The sequence below is a fragment of the Chenopodium album genome, chromosome 18 (genome assembly GCF_948465745.1).
Source record: "Chenopodium album chromosome 18, dcCheAlbu1.1, whole genome shotgun sequence".
NCBI classification, from domain to species: Eukaryota; Viridiplantae; Streptophyta; class Magnoliopsida; order Caryophyllales; family Amaranthaceae; genus Chenopodium; species Chenopodium album.
The window spans coordinates 47,927,552-47,950,039 of record NC_137851.1 but is presented as its reverse complement, the minus strand read 5'-3'; the positions used below and the strand labels follow the sequence as shown (position 1 = coordinate 47,950,039).

General features: G+C 35.9%; 1 protein-coding gene across 1 annotated transcript; it reads left to right on the top strand.

The window, feature by feature from the left end:
- Positions 1 to 1,944: 1,944 nt before the first annotated feature.
- Positions 1,945 to 22,474, top strand: LOC145590984 (alcohol dehydrogenase-like 7). The gene is made up of 10 exons (XM_081647370.1): positions 1,945 to 2,008; positions 2,164 to 2,300; positions 2,415 to 2,461; positions 3,042 to 3,367; positions 3,630 to 3,712; positions 3,838 to 3,913; positions 4,021 to 4,088; positions 4,212 to 4,307; positions 4,545 to 4,709; positions 22,430 to 22,474. Exons 1-10 carry the CDS (start codon positions 1,960 to 1,962, stop codon positions 22,457 to 22,459), a joined length of 1,077 nt encoding a protein of 358 aa, XP_081503496.1. The 5' UTR covers positions 1,945 to 1,959; the 3' UTR covers positions 22,460 to 22,474.
- The last annotated feature ends 14 nt before the right edge of the window (positions 22,475 to 22,488 follow it).

Below are 22,488 nucleotides of genomic sequence, written 5' to 3'. Positions count from 1 at the left end.
CCCCTCCCTTTTAAGTCTTTTTCTTTTTATCTTACACAATTCAACAAAAGGGACAACTAAATATTCAAAACATGGCAATTTTAACTGTTTTGCCCAATCATAAATTAGTTAGGGACTCTTCTAAGATTTAAGGAGGACACCCCCAAAGTTGGGACCACTATTAAATATTATTAGATCGATTGTCACACGGTTTATTTTCATAATTAAATTTTTGTTACAATTTTTACTTGAGGACAATTAAAGATATTAATGGTCAAAGTTATGTCTCATCAAATGTATCGGTCAAACAGATGATATAATTTTTTTAAAAAAAAAGAGAAAACTCGATAGTTTGAACCTTTTAAAGTAGAATGCCCATGGTTAGAACTGGTAGCGTCAATTTTTCCTATTTTTAATTTGTTTCTATATTATAATGTTATATGTTTTTGTTCAATATTTATCTGCTAGTATGACAAGAAAAATACAACATGTAACCATGTGTATATTCTAATTTGAAACTAACTTGATTAGAAAGTTTTACCCTAAGTTTTATCCTCAAGTAACCCTTGACTGAGTAACCCTCAAATAACCCTTAACCGAATAATCCCTCAAGTAACCCTTGACCGAGTTACCCCTCGATTAATCCCTAACCGAACCCCTTAAGTAACCCCTCACCGAGTAACCCATATATGACCGAACCCCTCAAGTTGTAAAGGATAATGATGACTAAATCATCATTATTAGTTATTAATTATTTATTGTTATGTAAATCCCTTGATTTACTCCTTACTTAGTCATAGTTTGGTATGTTCAATGCTTTAATCTTGTAATATATATACTCTTGTATATTCATTAATATAATCAAGCTTTCCAACATTTTCTTTCTTATAACGTTATCACAAGTAACCCCTGACTAAATAACTCGAGTAACCCCTGACAGAGTAATCTCAGCCACACGGTGTGTATAGCCAGCTATAAATATTTGTGTTTATACTAATATACCTTAACTTTATACAATCTAATATCATATCACTAATATATTAAGCTGGTCTCGCAGCCAGGTCATGAGACAACGACACTTGGCATTCCATTTTTTTTTGCCAAGTGTCACGCCACGTAGGCGACAAATAAATATTGTTGTGATTAGATTAGATGTCACATCAGATTAGATTGGATAGATTTTGCAAGATAAAAAATGTTATATAGTGTTTATTATCGATAATTAATCATAACTTTTAAATAATATTCTATAACTCGATTCTATTTCCATCATAAAATTCATTTTAAAAAATTCGTTAAAATAAGATTCACTTATAATATATTTAATTTATTTTTAAAAAATAGAGAATCAGTGATATATATATATATATATATATATATATATATATATATATATATATATATATATATATATATATATATATATATATATATATATATATATATATATATATAGAAAGTTTTAATCTGTAAAAATAATTTTAGTTTGGTAAAAAACCAATTTACTAAAAAAATTAGTAAATAACAAATTAGACAAATGAGATTTTAAATTTTAATTAAAGGAATATAATATATTATCTTTTAAGATTAGGAATTTTATCTAAATATATAACGAATTAGACGAAATTTACAATTTATTTTAAAATAAAAATATTAAATAATACACGACGTACAATGAATAAATTAAATAACAAATTTATTACATAAATACCAAAAACATTTATTTTAAAAATACAATCAAATCGTGTATTGCACGGCTTCATCTAGTTTCTCATTCAAGCGTCGTGACTTGGAATTGTCTTATCCAAAAGTAGAACCAACTATCTCCATTTTAGATTTTTCAATAAACCAAAATTTCTCTGTTATCCTTTATACTCCTTATCCGTCATTCTCATTGAAATGAACTATTAGGTTTTTTTTTTTTTTTTTTTTTTTTTTTTTTTTTTTTTTTTTTTTATAAACATAGCAAGAGAGAAGCATATGGCAGATGTGAATAGCAACAGCGCAGGAAAGCCTCTTCGTTGCAAAGGTAATTTAATCTAATACTCCCTTTAATATTTTGACTTTTAAAGTTTAATGTTGTCAAGTGAGGGTGCTTGATACTCGACTAATGACGATGATTAGTACTCTAGTTAAAGTGTGTGCACCTTATGGCCAGATTCTAAAAAATTTGAAATGATGCAGCTGCTATCGCTAGAGAAGCAAGACAACCACTGGTGATAGAGGAGGTGATAGTGGCTCCACCAAAAGCTCATGAAGTTCGGATCAAGATCATTTGCTCATCACTCTGTCATACCGACATCACCATCTGGAAATTAAAAGTATGTAATATCCCAGCAATTAATTGCAAATTTCGATCTTTGATTTTAATTGCATAGTGTCTGGACTACCTTTGTATTTGGTCTAAGATAATTTTGTTGTGTTTTCTTTTACAGGATTTTCCTAGATGTTATCCAAGAATCTTTGGCCATGAGGCTGTTGGGTAAATAATTGTAGCAATAACTTTTCAGTATTTTTTTCTATTACTATTTTTTGCGTTTATGGTTATTAAACTTAATAATTTTTGGATCAATTCTGGCTTATATGTCATTGGATAATTTTTTTATATTTTTATTTTTATTTTTATTTTTTTAAAGCTATCATCTTTGGGCTTTGGCTAATAATTGTTATACACTTGAGCCTTGACACATACTCGTGTTAAATGACATAGACGGAGTAATATTTGAGATAGAATTGATCGTAGTGTGTGTGCCTGTGGCCGTGTGGGGAGCCATGGTTTAAGTCCAGCACTAAGCATCAATTAGACTAGTATAAAACGAAATGCTTTATTTTGAACTTTTCAGCATACATTTTGGTAGTTAATTATTATGTACAAATTACATAATACAAAATATGTTATAAGAAAATAAAGTAAGAGAATGAATGTAGGAATAACGAATGGAGTAAGAAATATGGAAACAGATCGATACATTGATAAATTGGAGGCGCAACATTGTCATTTGTTATGGTGTGAATTTGTTTATGTAGCAATAAGGACTAATTAACGTAATATTCGTCTATAGGATCGTAGAAAGTGTAGGAGAGGAAGTAGATGAAGTGGTGGAAGGTGATTATGTGCTACCAGTTCTCATTGCAGATTGTGGGGATTGCAAAGATTGCAAGTCTAGCGAGAGCAATTTGTGTTCGAAGCTGCCAGCTAAGATCTCTCCGTGGATGCCTAGGGAAGATAGCAGCAGATTCACTGATTTGAACGGGGAAACTCTGTTTCATTTCGCGTTTGTTTCAAGCTTTAGCCAATATACTGTTGTCGACGTTGCTCATCTCACTAAGATTGACCCATCCATTCCTCCCAATAGAGCACGTCTTCTAAGCTGTGGGGTTTCCACTGGTAATATCTCTATTCTTATGCCGTATTCTTTGCCTCATATATACTTATTACCTATGTATGCATGTATAACATTACATTTTGTGTTACATATATAAGATGTCAACTTGTCAAGTTGAAATTTTTACTATAATATAATATATGAAGAAAAGACTAATATCATGTGAATTGAAGTATGATAATATACATGTTACAACTTACAAATACATTTCAAAATTTAGATCATTCTAAACTAGTTTAACTTGATTAATGTCGTTTGTTCTAGGGATTGGTGCTGCTTGGCGAGCTGCCAATGTCAAACCAGGATCAACAGTTGCTTTATTCGGCATTGGAGCTATTGGACTAGGGGTACATCATTGCTTCATGTTATGCTAGATTTGTGTGCTTTGTGTAGCGACTTTGGTTAATTTGTTGCATTTCTGTTACTGATAATGAACAATAATGGCACATGTATGCTATTTTTGGGCGTCAAGGTGGCTGAGGGAGCAAGGCTAAGTGGAGCAGCGAGGATAATAGCAGTAGATATAAACCCAGAAAAATTCGAATTTGGTATAATTCAGTATTTCAATCTCGATCAAGTCTACTTTGTTTTCCATCCCATGACATAAATTTTGTAGCTATTATGATTTAGATTATCCTTTTTTATGTTGCTTCAGGTAAAAAGTTTGGAGTTACAGACTTTATCAACCTGAACAATTGTAAGGATAATAAGACTGTTAGCCAGGTCTTGGTTCTTTCCTTCATCTAACACAGCCAACTTTGGGAATGAAATACACAAGTAGTTATTCTTGGCATTTCGCCATTGCTTAAACCTTGATCTAATGGTTGGCTTTCATGTATTGAGCAGATTATATGCGAGATGACAGATGGAGGTGCAGATTATTGTTTCGAATGTGTAGGAAAGGCATCTTTGGTACAAGAAGCTTATGCTTCATGCCGAAAGGTTTTTCTTCATCCTTTTCCTTCTTTCTTACCCTTAGCATAACAAGTTCAACTTAGTATATACTGAATACATGTGCATATTATTGTACATGGATTAGCTATGGCACGAATCATTCAATATATATACACAAAATGTGAGTTTTGCATTGTGATTGTGAGTAATCGAAGAAGAGATGTTTGAAAATACACACACGTTGTATATATAAAAATTGTATTGCTTATTGATTATAGGTTTCAGGGTTGGGGAAAAACGATTGTGCTAGGATTGGACAAGCTAGATGCACAATTGAGCTTCCTTTCTATGGATGTGCTGCTTAGCGGTAAAACTATAAAAGGATCAGTATATGGAGATCTTAAGCCAAAATCTGATGTTCCTATCCTCGTAAAACGTTATTTGGACAAGGTAAGTCGCTAGTACTCCAATTAAATAATTGTTGGTATTTGCATGTTACCATTTGGTATTTGCTTCATACTTTCGTGAAATTATAATAAGATAATAATGATATACTTCCTTCGTTTCTTTTTAGTTGACACGTTTCTTTAGTCACGTTTGCCAATGTATAAATTAAATCGTTAATATTTTTAATTACCAATAAGCAAAAATTATAAAAATTTGATATTATGAAAATATACATTGTGACGAATCTAACAAGATCCCACTTGACTATATTTTTCCTTACATATAAATCACAAAATATGGTCAAAGAGAGGTGTGTAAATAGTGCTAAAGTCAAAACGTGTCAACTAATAAAAAACGGAGGTAGTACTACGTATGTAATCTTTGGTGCTTAGTACCACTTACAATAGTAATAGCACAATCTCAAACCCTTTCTATAAATATGAGAAGTTGGACACTGTGCTTATGAACAGTAAGTTGAGTTATTGTGCTTACAGAGTTACAGTGGGGTGATTGTTTTTCCCTTCCTTTTTGGCTTCCTTTTTGCTGCTTGCTTTCTTCTGCATTCTTTAGTTGCTTATAAATATTTACTATCTCCATTAATCACAACAGTCTGACTTTTACTCTATTTATATGCTTACTTATTTTATTTAATGAATATGCGATCTATAGAGTTATGTTGATGGATCTCTATTATTTAAATTAATGAAGTTGCCAAGAAAGATGGGTTTCGATCACTTTAATTTGTCTTACTTATATAATCTTACCACTAACATATTTTAGATACAGAGAGTGAGGGATAACATAAATGTAAAAAGTAAAAAATGAATTTTGGAAAGAAATTTGAAAAAAAATAATGAAGTGTAATTAAATAAAGTTGAAAAAATTTACCTTTGATTGTTCCCTTAAATTCAATACCACTATTGTTTCTTGAAGTTTATATAGGTCTTGACAACAATATTTTTTTTAAAAAAAATTAAGTGACATAAATTATAGATTTAGGGTGAAATAGAGGATTAATAATAGAGAGAGGGAAGATAAATAAAGAGTAAAAATTGAGATAGAGAGAGGGAAGATAAATTATTAAATTTTTTTGTAATTGGAAAATAATACGAAGTATAATGAAATTCAAAGGAATTAAGAGACACAACAAATGAAATTGATCAGTGTATTTTTGAAGTGAATGGAAGCATTTGGAATAAAAGAAGAGTTTTTTTAAAAAAAATATATAATATTTACACTTTAGTTAAAAAAAAGGTCAGAATAGGACAACTGTCCTTCAATTCCGGTTTTAAAATAGTAGTATATAGATAATCGGACCATTACCCCCCCTTCCGGAAGCCCCCCTTGGGGGAAAGGAACTGCAATAAGGCTGCCCCTTGCTCGCTTTCCCTACCTTTTTAGAGTTCGGGAAAGGAGCGGGGCAGAAACAAGCGACCGGGCTCGTCAAATCCTTTGAGAAGAGGAGTTTGTAACGTTTTTGTTATATATATGAGTGACATTTCCCACTAATATTTCCTTTAAACAAAAAAATTATAATTAATTTGCAGAGTTTACTATATATAAGCGTGAAAAGTAAGAGAATATTTGTGTTTATCACGGAGTTATATATTAAACATAAATTATTAATCAAGTGGTAATTTCTTATAAATCAACAACTTTTAACTAAACTAGGGGAGCCCATGCGTGCGATGCGCGCGACATAATGTTGCTAGTTATCGTAGGGAATTATTATAGACTTTTACTGGGCGTGTGTAATATTATGACATTAGATGACAGAAACATGATTTGCACTTTCCTTGATAATATGAAAAATGGTAGGTATCCAAAATAGCAGGACAAATTCTAACATTTACACTGTAATACACTCACTTCAATCTAGGAGGTCCTGGGATCGATTCTAACCCTGCCTTTGTGGCTCTCTAAACACCAAAAAAAAAAAAAAAAAAAAAAAAACTTCAATCTCGAAAATAGCAGCACCAAAGTAAATTGCAACATTTTAAGCACGTCAGATACAAAATTGTTGATGCACATCATTTTTCAAATAAGAGTTTACCATTCTTCTCTGCACTCCCAAATATCCACTCGAGATCATCTTCTTGTTTACCATCTCAACCTCTCAATCTAGATTGTATATATTAAAGTTACAATTATCAAACATCTTCATAAAGTATTGGAATATATAGATCAAGGTTATTTCAAACACGATTTTAAAATAATACAGATTGGTAATTCAACAAATTTGTGTGGATGATTAATATTTAGTACCCCTTCAACTCATAATAAGTGCTCTAATTGGTAGGTATTTCTTATAATTGATTGGATGACACAAAATGAATGTACGGATTATGAAAAAGAATTTCAATATTAGTTGCAAATGACAAAAATTGCTAAGTATTCAATTTCTTTATTTTTTTAATCAAGCTTCCTATGATAGATTGATAACATAGTATGTTGTATAATTAACTAAATATAACCTCCAATTTGCAGACTAAAAGCTTTTAACAGTTATTAAGCTCTTTAATTTATTGCAATAATACCTTTGATTCCTAAGTACTTGGAGTATCAAAACAGCTTTGAAGAATTAGTGTGTTAAAGTGTCTTTTCATCCTCATCCATGTCATCAGGATTATTGCTCAACAAAAGCATCATGTGATTTTTAACTAAATAGAGTTTGTCCATTAAACCAGCCATTTTTCTTGCTTCGTTATATGAGCAAGGTGCAAGATCTTACCAATTCATACCATTTGCTGCACCACTACTCTTGATGAGATTAACAATTTGTTGTTGCTGACAAGTTCCATAACAATTCATGTGACTTAGCCATATATCTTAATTACCAAATTTGATTTGACTAATTCAAGTTTATTATGGAAAGAAAGCCAAAGAGGAGAAGTATCTTACTTCGTATAATACGTACACAAGAACAAGGAACCTTATAGTTCAAATCATAAACCAAGTCCATGAGATATACCCAAAAATAGTTTCTTGTGATATTCCTTTATAACAAACAATTAAAACAATCAATCCAAAAACAATTACAATTGCAAAGTTTAATCTATATAAAAAATAAAATTAAAAAAAAACCACATAAATGTAAGCAATGTTATTAAAATCGCGATTTGGATCGTAGAATCGTACGATTCTACGATTCTAATCCACCTAAACGATTTAAATCGCTGGTAGAATCGTTATGCTGTAGAATCGCTCATAGAATTGGTAGAATCGGTTAGAATCGGTGGAATCGGTACCGATTCTACGATTCTATACCGATTCTACTCCTGCAAAAAATCTGATTTTTCGAGACCCATAACTTTTGATTTCGAAGTCGGAATTAGGCTTATAATATGTCATTGGAAAGCTCTTGAAGTCTAATTTCTAATAGAATTAGTTTCGTACCTATATCATTTATATATTTTATGTTATAAACTAAAGAGTGTAAGGGTGTCATAGTTGAACCTAACTTTAGTCAATGACTTACATATTATTCAATCTAAATCATAATAAAGCTTATGAAACATCAATTTAAATAACTTTTAAGATTCTATCCAACCATTTAAATTTTGTGGGCATAAGAATGTATTCATGAGTCTCATGCACTCAACTTTGGGCATATAAAAAACACTTTTATAACATGAGTTTGTTGTAGTTGTCATTCTTTAGCTATCTCGTTAAATGAAGTAACTTGACACTTAGTTTTCTATCATTATTGGATTTTTTTTTTATTATTATGCATGGATCTAGGGAAAACAACTTTACGAGTCAACAAAGTTATTTTTTTCATAATTTAACAACAAATGTCGTGTACTCTCATGGTTAAGAATGTGTACCAATAATCCGACTTTATAGTTTATATTGTATTGTTTGAGTTATGCACGTGCGAAATTACTTGAAAAACTATTTTATGTTTATATGTCAATATTATGTTACTAACAATATATATTATTATCATTCTCATTACTATAAAATTATGTATGTAGTCATTTGTTACATTTTGAAGCCCAATTTTACATTTTGGTAGAATCGTATAATTCTACGATTCGATTTTACCGATTCGATTCTACCCCACTCACTGATTCAAAGTAGAATCCCGATTCTGATAACTTTGAATGTAACCCAAAATCACTCCCAAAAAATTCTTTACTAAGCTTGAAGTTAGAATTAGCACAAGCAAAAAAGACATTACAGTAGATAAAAGATTCTTTTATACTTCTATAGTTAGGCATGAGATTCACAATCAGAATCATCAACCTTAACCAACTCATATCTTAAGCTTGAAACTTTCTGAGTTAATAAAGCTTTGGGCCTTCGACAGTTGAGATATGGCGATCGGATGAAGTGAATAACAAGCTTGAAACTTGGGTAAGATTCGGCAAGCCTCAACCCAAAATAACAAAAAGTAAAAATCAAAAATTAAAACCAAAATCTGAATTTAATATAAATTTCAATTATAAATTCAATTGATTATATGGAGAAATACGATTAACCTAGATTGTGAAATTGATATTCAACAAAAAAAAAAAAAAAAAAAAAAAAGATAAAAAAAATTACCTCACCGATGAAACTACTTCAATGGAGGAGAGAAAGCTCGGTAAGCGCTTCAATGGAGGAGACAAAGCTCGGTAAGCGCTTCAATGGAGGAGACAAAGCTCGGTAAGCGCTTCAATGGAGGAGACAAAGCTCGGTAAGCGCTTCAATGGGGAGAGAAAACTCGGTAGGCACTTCAATAGAGAACTAATAGTTTGCTTCAAAGGAGGAGAGAGAGTAGAGAGGTAGAGGAGGAAGGAGAGAAAGGGACGCTTATGAGTTATGAGGAAAAAAGAGGAAAAGCATTAGTCAATCACATTAGGGATCCAGGGATAACGAATAGAGAATTAGAGAGTCAGGGAGATAAGCAGTCAACATTAATGGGGATATAATGGTAAATAAATATTTTAAGGGTTATTTATGTCATAACACTGTTCATAAGAGTATTCTCCCACTTTTTATAAGTAGGGAAGTAGGGATGCGTGTTTCACATACCATAACTCGTACTATTCATTTTGGGACGAAGTAAGAAAATTAAACTCACTACAATATCAAAGGTGGGTTATTATTTTGGGAGGCCACAAGATATAATTGGTGGTTATTTTTAACAATTATTCCAAAGCTTTATTGCTAAAATTGTGGATCGTACGGGACTAACCTAGATATAATAATTATTAATCAACTATTTTCATTTGTGGGGCCCACTTAATTATTTCCTTCCATTTTCTTCTTCTCTCCCCACAAAACTCAGTCCACGCAAATTCTATGCTACTCCTGTAGTACCATGTGCATGGTAATCCAGGTTTATAAAATTTATGTTATTTTAATATGAACTTTTTGTTATTTCAATTTATATATATGTTATTTTAAAATAAGTATATGTTATTTTATATTTGCATAATTTTTTTTTCAACATTAACCGCTGTAGCTCCAAGTTTATAAAATTCATGTTATTTTGATGTGAACCTTTTATTATTTCAATTTATATATATGTTATTTTATAAATAAGTACATGTTATTTTTATAAATGCATTTTTTTTATGCATGATGTTGAGATAGATAAGTGAATAACATATTATTTTAGCAAAATAACACAGGACTTTAAGCAAAATAACATAAGATTTAGGCAAAATAACTCAATTATATTGGGTATGGACTATGGAGTACCATGATCCAGGAGTATATAATACTAACTCCTGAGTCCAATGGTAAGATACAACATCTTTTTGCTTTGTGTCCCAAAAAAAAAATAAAAATAAAAATAAAAATAAAAATAAATAAATAATACAACATCTTGCTCAATTTTTTGTTTTCTAATAATAGTAAGCATGTAGCTGGATATTTTATTTATATAGCAAGCAAGTCCTTACAATTAAACCATTGAAGATGCTCTTAGTACATATTTATCATTTGTTAGGGATACATTGTTCATTCAATTTTATTTATTTATTTATTTTTTTTTTTTTTTTGATAATCAAGAAAATATAAACAGTTACAGTCCCTTTTTTGCTGCTGTAGCAAGTAGGTGGGCTTCCTGTACTCTACATCTACTAACCTTCCTTAGAACAAAGTGTCTAAGGGTATTAGTTTTCTGCTTAATATCATGTACTACCTGTTTTACTTCCCTTCTAGCTCTTCTCTCTTCAATGAATGTGGTTACCAGCTCCTTTGAGTCCGTTAGCATGGTCACCAATTTTCCTGCTAGAACCGGCCTTTGTAAGGCCATCAGTGTTGCTTCCGCTTCTGCTTAAGTTGGTGAGGTTGAGAAGACCGGGGCCTTCCCTCTATCAATTACTGCACCTCTTTCCTTGATTACCCACCCTGCTGCTGCTCTCCAAGACTTGTGTGATTGAGTGACATTTTTCTTCCAGGCTCCGTCAATGAGAATAGTGATGTCCTCATTACATACACCTCCATCTAAGCTCCAAAAGGGGGTAGTCATAGCATCCTCCATTGTACGTAGTATTGATAATTGCATCTTTAGAGCTTTTTGCAATTAAGTTAGTGGAGTTAACCCACCTGGTAACCCACTGGTTTGCAAGAGAGAAAAAGTTATCTCTAGTGAGCCATAGGCTCCAAAGAATGCAAACGAACTGGATGGCAGTACTATAAGCCATATTGCTATTTGAGAAGAAAAAAGTCAGGTGGTTCATCATCCATATTTCAATCTTCAGCTCCTCTCCACTTTCTGCATTAATTCCTAGCGTGATGCACTTCCAAACTCTTCTTGCTATCTCACAGTCTCTAAATATGTGTTGTGGAGATTCTTCCATTGAATTACATAATCTACAAGTGTGGTTAACCATAATACCTCTTTTCCTCATGTTGTTTGCAGTTGGTAACACGTTGACAACTACTTTCCAGATGAAAATTTTGTGCTTGGGCCATAGTTGGAGGTCCATAATTTCTTCCAGAAGCTTGTTGAAACACCACCATTCTCTTTTTGTTGGTCATGCCAGTAGCCTGTTTTGATAGAGTAGTCCCCACTGAAGGTCCCCGGTCCCAGCCATCATGGTTCATGCTTTGTCGGGTGGATGGCAAGGATATCTCTAGCCACATTAGGACGGAACCATTTCCACACCATCCCACTACACCAATTTCTATTGTTATCGAGCAGGTCACTTACCATGCTTGACTTGGCCTCATTATTGTTCTGTTGTCTTTCATTGCACTTGATTAGATTGTTTGTTGTCCACCAATCTTCCTCAATAGCAGTAGATTTTCCATCTGATATCACTCTTCTTAGCCCTCTTCTCATAGAATGGATAATTTTGAAAATACTTCTTGCTCCCCATGACATTGATGTTGTAGTCTCTCCTTTCGTGCCTTTTTCAAACCAATCATTCTTGTATCTAGCTTTGAAAACTTTGCTAACCTGTAATTGTGGGTTAGAAAGCATACACCAAGCTTGCTTGAAAACTAGGGCTTTATTGAGGCTGATTATGTTCCTAAACCCAACACCTCCATCATACTTGTGTTTTTCCAGAGTGTTGGGTTTCGGTGAGTCTGACCCACCGCGGGAAGAAATCCGAGCCAAGATCACACTCACAATAATTATAACCATAAAGCATAATTAGCTTAAACAACAATATTAAGAAAGAGATTAATACCTTTGTAGCGTGCTTCGCTCACTTAATTGAGCTCTTACTTCGAAAGCTCTTAGCCCTGCTTACACGAGGACCTCCAACGGAGTCCACCCGCAACGCGAGCACCGAACTCGGTCTATTGCCTTGGAGTTAGCAAGGTCCGACCTCAAAACCCGAGTAATTAGTGTTCAAAGGTTTTCACATTGTGATGCCTTTTTCAACACTTACTCAAGTGAACAATCCCAAAGGCATGCCTTGGGTATTTATAAGGAAAGCTTCCTTATGAATTCCACTCATCTTTCAATGTGGGACTTTTTCACAAAAAGATCCCACACGGAAAATTGTTGAATTCAATCCTTAGTTAAATAAAACAAGGAATAACTAAGTAACAAGTGTCACATGCTTAGGTGAGGACCACTTCCTCACTTGCTCCCTAAGGCAACTCACATGCATTGTGAGCTAACCATGTGCCACCCAACCTTGAGCCCTAAATTGGGTTTGGTTGGGCCACTACTTTTTGGCTTGTGTTCATGACCCTTCACCCGGGTCCACGGCCCATGCCACCGTGGCACGCTGCCAACGTGGCTGCTGCCACTTGACGGCTGCCACGTGTGCTGCCACATGGCGTGCTGCCATGTGCACTGCCATGTGGCACACTCCTATTTGGCGCGCTTCCCTAACCTTTCGCTTGGCAAGGGTTTTAATTGTTACTTGAAGCATTTTCCCGTCTCGCCAAATCCTAAATTTTGGCTTAACTTTCGACGCTCGGATTCGACGCTCCAAGGTCGAATTTTCGACGTCTAAATCTTAATTACTCGGGTGACTCATTAATTCCTTCCGAATTAATTCGTTGCATCAGTTCGTTAGTTGCTTGGGTGTGACCCGAAGGGTTCAGTCAAGATTAAGCTGTAATATTAATTATACATTAATATTACTTATCGGAAGCGGCCTCCACCCAGGCATTCCGATCACTTGACCTCACTGAATAATTAGCTTTCTAATAATTCCGAACCCTCTATCGGAATAATACACTTGTTCGAAGGACACCATTCCTTTCACAAAGTAGTAGTTTTCCTCTAGTAAATCTGTCTCCTTTCCATAGATGATGCCCACCAGAATTTGAGCAGCAGAGAGGAGATTTTCTTTAAAGTTGATTTTGGCAGGAGATAAGCACTCATAAGGTGGCTGGCCATGGCTACGAGAATGCCATTTATAAGGACAAGTTTCCTAGCTTGAGAGAAGTTGAGAAATTTCCAAGAGGAAAGCTTGCTTGTGATTTTTTCCACAAGGCCATTGAACATAGCTGCTGACTGACAGGCTAAAGTCGTATCACCTAATCAAAAGTAATTCCTAAAACCACTAGCTAATAATAGATAGGGAAGTAGGGTCGAATCCACAGGGAAACTGGTCTTTCTATTCCTAATTAATTAAAGCAATCTAAATTATTAAGTAACAAATTAATATTATCGAAGGGAAGCTAAACTACGAAGATTAAGGGTAAAGAGAAATCAATGAATAAAGGACCTAGGGCATAGGTTCACCAATAAATAATATTTCAGGGTAAAACACAATAATCAATCATCAATGCATCAATTAATCAGATCATAAAGGGCATTCGCTACGTATTACAATCACAGAGCTAATCTACCGGTATTAAATCTCATTTCTCGAATCTCGACTTAACCATTTATAAATTAACCTGCCTATTAAAACTAAGCCTAAATATTAATTCTCATCTCTCGAATCTCGAATCAATATTGCTAAACTCATACATAAAAGATCTGCGCAAATCTAGTTGCATAGCATTAAATCAATCAATAAGAAAATTAATCAAGCATTGACAATCGACAACAATAAATTGCCCCTTCATATTATTTATGGATCCCCATAAACCCTAGAAAGAAAACTACTCAAACATAATTAAATCTAAACTAAACAAAACAATTAAACAAGTCATGATGAAAGAAATAAAATAAATAACTGAGATTAAAGGAGAAGAAATCATTACCAAAGTAATCGGAATTAAAGAGTTGAATTAAAAACAAAGTTGTAGAGAGAGAAAATAATCTAAAAACTAAGTAGAGAGAGAAAGTCTAAGAGAAGAGATAATAGAAGTAAAAAGAGAGAGATGTCCTCCCTAAAAAAAACTTTAAAACGTATTTATATTAAACACTTAATTAAGCCTAATTAAAACTAACAAAAATCGCCTAAGCCAGCTCCTCAGAAACACGCGCCCAATCGGGCGCCACACCGCCCGATCGGGCCCGCCTTTTTTCCATCATGGGCGTCTCTCGCGCCCGGCCGGGCGCGAGATAGGGCGGAGAGTTTCTTTATCCTTCTTTCGCCCAGCTCGGCCGGGCGCGCCTTCGGGCGGAGCCTATTTTGGCCAGACCACAACCTTTGCAACTTGGACTTCTCGATTGGGCTCCGATTCTTCGACCCAATCCGGATTTTCTCCTGGGTCTTGAATACTCGGTCCAAATGCCTCGGTATCACATGCATCAAGCCCCTAATCACCGGTTCGATGACTCTAACCGGCCCTGGGCTATGAAAATTGGTCGTGCTCCTCCAATGCTCGTAGTTGCTCCATAAAAATCCCGGGAAAATGCTCCAAATGTGCAAATCCCTACAAAAGTCAACCAAAACTACGAAAACACTAGGAAACACCAATTAGTAATAAAAGTGGCTCTAAAGAGCCAAAAACACTACCAATTATGGCCAGGGGACGGGGGTAAAATACTATATAAAATGGACATATCAAACTCCCCCAAGCCAAACCTTTGCTTGTCCCTAAGCAAAGATCTCATCAATGAATAAATAAATACATGTCTCACCCCAAATAGTCAAAATCAAGCATAAACAATTCAAGGCAAATCTAATAAACGTGCTTCAACATCAACCAATCTCATACATCCAATCACCCATCGTCCCTAATAATTGTCAAATAGAGCAAACCACAAGTGCATATAGAATTCAAGACTAGTTCTCACACACTCGACTCTCATTTTTGTGGTGAGTAAAAGATGTACTCGATCGCTCTCCATCCCAACCCCTTTAATTGTGAACAATGCCCTCCCAAACTCACAACACTCGTGTGTTTAAAGAGACAAGCACTCAACCTAAATAGTCGACTCGGAATATGTCAAGTCATTCCTTGCATTGATAGGCAACACTTTCACATTCGCACGACTCTACGCACAAGGTCGGAAGGTCTTTAAAGCTTGTAATGTAAGGCTTAGGTAAAAGGTAAGAAATATTTGGGAAAATGTGAGAGAAAAGCCATGCTTAAGGGAGCCAAATCCTAATAAAACCAAGGTCAAAAATAAATAATGACCAATCATCTCCAACATACTCAACTCCAACAAAAGTTCACCAAATATGACTCCATACATATCAGAGAATCCCAACACTTACAATATCACTCACAAAAATATAATAAATATAGAACTTGAGTGAATAAACAAACTTTACTCTTCAAATTTAATTTTCATTGAAACTCGATTTTTTTTTCTTTTGATCAACCTTCACTTAGAACACTTGAACATTAAACAATTTTCCCCTTTTTTGCTCTTTTTTTTTCTTTTGAGGTTCACTTTTTTTTTTCACTTTTTTTTCCTTGAACCTCTTTTTTTTTCATATGATCATACTTTATTTTTTCAAGAAAATTCAACTTTCAAACTCATCAAAAATAAACTACGATCAAGAACAAAATAACTTCTCAAAACCCACCCAAATTGTGCAAATAGTAAGCACACTACAAACTCCCTCACCTCACTCACTAATAGCTCCCCCAAGCCAAGCTTGGGACTAGTAACCAATGGGGCAAAATAGGCTTGTAATGTGGTTTATAAACAACAAAAAGTCAAGGCATCAACATGGGTAGCAAGAAGGGAACAATTGTACCTAAAATCATCTGAAGGCCACCTAAAAGAACAAATGCCTTCGTCCTCCTCAATGTGCATAATAGTGAGACATGAAACACTACTCATAGTTGCAAACCAATACTCAAATTCATTGACATACCAGGGACTAACACACATTCCTAACCAAATCAACTAGTCAAGCACTATATTCACAAGCAGTTGGGCAGAATTGACGCATGTTAGGACATCCAAGCAATCAAACTTCAAATCATGATCAACAAATCCACAATGCTCATCATCATGTACCAAGAATCAAAACAATTTTCAAGTATGGGGCACAGGGAAGCATGATTTACAATTCATTGGAACGTATTTTTGGATTTTTGATTTTTTTCAATTTTTTTGTATTTTTCATATAAGAAAGCTATAACACTATACTAGAAAGCAATAAATCTAATCTAAGAAAACACACCAAAAATAAAAGAAAAGGGAAAAGAAGGATACCAAATCCAAAAATCTCCCCCAAGCCAGAATCAGACAATGTCCTCATTGGGTCGGGAACTAGCCTAGCTAGCTAATCCTCATCATCCTCATCCATGGAGCCGAATCCTCCACCGCTACCACCTGCACCACCTGCAACGGAAGAGCTACCACCAAAATAGTTAGGCTGAAACCCCCCTCCCCCAGCCGGTCCCCCAAAAGGTGAATAGTCAGTATAAATACCACGGGCGGTGGGATCTCTATCGTATCCCTGGGGTGGGGGCTGAAACCAATCAGGGTAAATAGAATCGTCTGGAATATTACCCCGACGAGCATAATCATCATACAGAGGATACAGGGCTCTACCCTGGTTCCTCTCAAGATACCCTAATCGCTGGTCAAGGGAGCCTACCATCCTCCTAAGGTCACCTTGTGAATGCTCTATACGTCCTAAGGCCTGACCTATACTCTGAAAGTCCCAAACTGTCTCGGAGTCGCTATGAGGAGGGGGTGGGGCTGTATGAGACATGCGAGGTGGTGAAAGCACTACCTCGGGCACAGGGTGGGGTGGTGGTTCTTGCCCCCGAGCGTGGGAAACTAAAAGGTCATATGTGTAGGACTATTGCCCAGGGGGAAAAGCGGTCAACTCGGGACTAGGCAGGGGAAAGATAGGTAATGGCTGCTCTGTTCCTATCCTAATGCACCAGTGGGGGACTCGCTGGCTATCCAAACGTACCCAACCAAAATCCTCAAGGTACCTAGCAGTCATGAAGGTGTCCGATCCACAGTTAGTTAGACCGTGAGGTCCACTCTCAACAAACCCGGCCTTCTTTACTGCTATCCTAGTAACTAGGCCTCGTAGACGAATAGAGGTAGTAGTATGGTTAATAGCCGAGGAATGTCTACTAAGATGAAAGAGGATGTATCTAGCAATGTTTAGTTTACCGTACCCAAACACATAATGTCCAATTACAGCTAGTTCATTAGTTTGGGCGTTATGCGGCTCGTTCCCACCTAGAAAACAAACACCTGCAAATCTTTGCCAAATTTTAGGTACAGGGTGATGGATAGGTTTGGCACTACCATGTTGGGCGTTAGGCGCCGGTAAACCAGTCAAAACATGATAGATATCTTCCATTTTATATTGTTCATGCCATTGGATAGGTAATTCAAAATTCAAATCAAAAATTTTACAAAAATCAACAAAGGTTAAAATAATATTCCTATTATTTAACCTAAACATCAATTTCGGCCCATTTTTACTGTTCACAACAGACAAAGAGGAAATAAATTCACACGTTAATTCACGATAAGTAGGATAATGCATATCGACAAATTTTCTCATTCCTATATCGTTCAAGAAACGTTTAACATAATCATATAAACCATAAGATTCAAGAGTAGGGCGGTGTAACCACCGTGAAGGGATTACCTCTCGCCCGTAGAGTTGCTTAAGCCGTTCTTTTTGCTCCCGGGTTGAAATTCGGATGGAAGGCCATTGCGGAAGTTGCAATTCCGGATCATATTGTTGACTTGAACTAGAACTCCTCCCAAGAATCGTTCTTGACCTCTTTGATGACATATTTGAAAAATAGGTATTATTTTTTTTTATTAGAATTTGGGAAATTTTGGTATAGAAATGTAGAGGATGAAGAGAGGGTTAGAAATATGTAAGAATTATTGGATTTGGGTTAGAATTGGAGAGGAGATCTTAGAGAGAAGTTAGAGAGTTTAAGGTTTTAGAGAGAGAAAGAATGGTGGAAAGATAAGAAAATGAGAAAAGAAAGAAGGAGGTAGAAGAAAAGTCGGGGCGGAGAAGCTCGCGCCCGGTAGGGCGCCCACTCGCCCGATCGGGCGATCTAACCTTCCAAACTACTTAGCTCTCGCGCCCGATCGGGCGCCCTTCGCCCGATCGGGCGACAAATACGCTCGATTTTCTTCAACTCTCGCGCCCGGTCGGGCGCCACACCGCTCGATTGGGCGATCAAAAGTACCGTACTTTGTCAAATCTCGCGCCCGGTCGGGCACCCTTCGCCTGGTGTAAGGAGGGGGTTCCCATCGTAAGAGGTCCTCTCCTTAAATGCTCATGGCCCTTTAAAAGCCTAGGACTTTACACTTGTTAGGGTGCAGTAGGATTTGAATTCCTGACTATTTGGGGGACCTTGAATTAGAATTGATTCTATCATTACGCTTTTTTGTAAGAAACAAGTAAGGAGTCGCCAATGAGTTTTAGGAAAAACTCATAAACCTCGTTCATGCCTTTCTTCCATGTGGAGTTCATGGAATAATTAGCATGAATCATAAGTTTACCCATGCCCAAATTGGTCAATAAACCAGAAATGAGTTCGGGAGCGAGGGTACTAAAATAACGTTCCCTTTAGAGGGAAATCGTTATCCTAGCCCTAGTGCGGCCTCTACTAGCTCTTCCTTTTTTACAATTTCATCACCAAACAATATATGCAACGCGATACCTAAAACTATCTTAGTTGATTTTATTTACACGTACCAATTCACGTAGGAATTACATCGTAATGTCGTTATTCTTTATTTAATCAAATTCGTGAAAAGGACAAGAAAATAAATAATATTCGCCTTGGGTTAAGTGATCAACCAACAATTATTTAATTCAATTCTAATCTTTATTTAACGAAAGATAATATGTGGAATTGATTTATTAATTATTTTAAAGGTGATCAAACAACACTAATTAATTAATTAATTAAGGTTCTTTTAAACAAGAAAATAAATGTGATTTAACTAAGTGCTCGGGAATTTACCACTTCTCTTTGCTAGATCTCCGTTTAGAATACTTATGGACTCCTTCTTGTTAGGGAACCTCCACCGTAGTAACAAAATATCAAAAGGGGTGAGTGTTTAGGACAAGAGGGGCTAGGTTTCACAAGTTCACAAGTATTTCGCCAGAGTTTTTTAGGTTATTTTTTGTCTCTTTAAGCCTCGGTTTAAGCTCTTATTTATAGGGAATGATTAGGTTTAGGGTTACGAGCATTCTTCCGCAGAAGGTGGCGCGCACAACAGGATGAGTTGCGCTCGGCATCCCAGCGCAAGTGATTAGGTTGCGCTGCTATGGGCAGCGCAACTAATTGTCTTGCGCGCGGCTTTATGGTAAGATTCGATTTTATATTTTCCGTATAATTCTAAATCTTCCGCAGCGCAACTCTGGAGGTTGCGCTGGGTGTCGCGCGCAACTGAATTAGCTGCGCGGGGTAGCCCAGCGCGACTGTTTGAGATGCGCACGGCTTTTTCTGCGGCAGCACTAAAATTTAACCTAGGCACTCCTAAATCCGTCATTATTGGGTTTTAAGCATGGGCTTAAGCCTAAATATGATCGGGTTTAGTTAATTGAACCTTTTTTTTGGCTTTTATCTTTAATTTGGGCTAGTCTTTTGTGTTTTGTGGCTTAACCAGTTCTCCATAAGTATTCTTCACTTTGATCCAACACGAAGATGATTTTATTTATCGTCATTGCACTTCATGTCGGGACATGAGGCCAAAATTAGATGTCTACAGTTAGCCCCCACTTTGATTGAGTCTAGAATAGACGATGATCAAAGTAGTCAAGGAAATAAATCCGAGACTCATTCTGCGAAGTTCTCTAAGGATAGAGAATCTTTCAGTAATGTTTAAGGATGTCGAAACAATCCTTGGTTCGCCAAGTGTTTGAAACAAGTAGCTATTAAGGCTAGAAAAAGGTTTTCCCTAGTCTTAATGCGCTAAAGAATCTAGATTGATCCTTTGCAATTGTAGAACGCTTTTACAAGTAAAGGTGTTCAGGGTGATGTCAAGTCATGAGAAGAGATCGGTTTTAAAAGGATAAAAGGGGAAGATTTCCTCTCAATCGTGTCATCGTTGGTCTAAAGTCCCTCGATATGTCATTGAAACTTTAGCCTGACTTTAACAAAGTAAAAAAGATGAAAAGGGGTTTTCGGTATTCGAGCCGAAATAGTCCGGTATTCGAGCCGGATGTCCACAAGATAGAAATACATGTCTCAGGACTGGAGGCATATATCCAAATCCAGTAAGAGGGAAGAAAGTTAGCAACTCTCTCAGCAGTTTTGTCCACAAGATGAGTACACGTGTCTCAGGACTGGGGGCACGTGACTACATAGGCGCGACATCGTCTCGTCACTTCTTTATACAGGGGGTGATTCAACACCCTAACTGTCCGGTAAGTTAGTAAGCGCACTAACTACCGTATTTGCTCCCATTCAAGAAGTGCTTGTTCTTGATGGTTCGGCGCGCCTGTCGACTTGTGAGCTAACGCTTACAGTAATTCTCTACCTTTTAGTTCCGAGAGGTAGATCTCACAAAGCTTGGGCTGAAGTGAAATTTTACGCAACACCTACGCCGTACAATTTTGCGCCGTACGATACGCCATTTGCATTTTTACGCTGCATGAAAACGCCTTCCTTTTTGCTTCGGACGTGAAAAAAGAAGAAAACCCGGACATTTGTAACGTCAGTACAGTAAAATGACAAACCTGTCTATGGGTGCTTTTACGTAAAGCACCACCACAGAACGTCTTAAGGCACTCTTACGAAAAACGTTCAAAACGTATGCTTGGGGAAGGCACAAAGCACGGTGTGCATGCAAGAATGATGCAAAAAACTAACAAAGAAGAAAACAAACTACAATATGCAAAGCAATTTAAAAAGATTTTGATAATTTGCGCGCCATTACGTCTAATAACGAGCAAAAACCGTTAAAAATGATCAAACGGATCAAAATCAAGATTCCGATCATTTTAGTGACCAGTATCCGCGCGCAACTCAGTGGGTCGCGCTGGCCAGGCGCACGCATCTTTCTGAGTTCCGCTGGTATGTCACGCGCAACTGATTCAGTTGCGCGCGACACTCAGTTCAGCAAAAAGAAAATCGCAAAACGCGATTTTTCATTTCGCTTTCTCTCTCCTTCCTTCATCTATTTTCGCCTCTTTCTCTCTCTAAAGAGCTCGGTTTCTTGCGATTTTCGAAGCTAAAGGAAGCAAATTTCGTCCTTAATTCATATTTTCCATAATCCAATGTAAGCTTTCTGTTATTTTTCGTTTGATTTAGGCTTAATTGGGACGATTTTCGAACCGTTGAACCCTAAATTTCGAATTTGGGGGTTTTCGATTCGATTCATTATTCTTGAAATTGTTTGTTCCATGTTGTTATACTATGTTTGAGGAGTGTTTTGCAACAAATTTCATGAAAAATGGTTAAGTATTGAACCTTGTATGAGCATTTCTTCGTGTGAGTGCGTCTTTTTGCAATTCTACTCGAATTTGGTTTGATTTTCTGTTATTTTGTTTGCTCATTTTGGTTATACTTGTCAATTATGCAGCAATTGTAGTATTGGAACTAGTTTTGCTTCCATAATTAATATTTTGAAAATTTTGAATCCGAAAAATTGGCGCGAAGTGTATACTTAGCCTATTTTTGCCATATTCGAACTTCAAGATTGTTTGGTAGACGATAATTGTGTTTATATTACTGTTATTCTTCTAGAAGTAGTTGATTCTTTGAGATTTTGGAATACAATCCCTTGAATACTTAGTTGAAACTGGTATAGGATGGCCTTTGTGGGTGTTAGAAGCCCTCATTTACTGAGTTTAACTGTAGGTATCGTAGCCCCCAAGTATGGGTGGCATTCGATTTTCGTGTTTTGCCCTATCGGCAGCCGTTATGCTGCCGAAATGGGTCTAGAATACGTATATTAGTTTAGTTTAGGAAATAAAGTAAACTAATTAAAGAAACTTTATCCATCATAGCATGGACTCGCCTCCATTTGTCGATGCTGAGGAGATCCTATGTGGCCCGGACGAGGTGG

Bases quoted from the DNA above. Each gene is read 5' to 3' on its own strand.
- LOC145590984 (XM_081647370.1), top strand. From the start codon at position 1,960: ATGGCAGATGTGAATAGCAACAGCGCAGGAAAGCCTCTTCGTTGCAAA. The intron at 3,914-4,020 runs GTATAATTCAGT...ATGTTGCTTCAG, and splicing joins CCCAGAAAAATTCGAATTTG to GTAAAAAGTTTGGAGTTACA. The intron at 4,089-4,211 runs GTCTTGGTTCTT...TGTATTGAGCAG, and splicing joins ATAATAAGACTGTTAGCCAG to ATTATATGCGAGATGACAGA.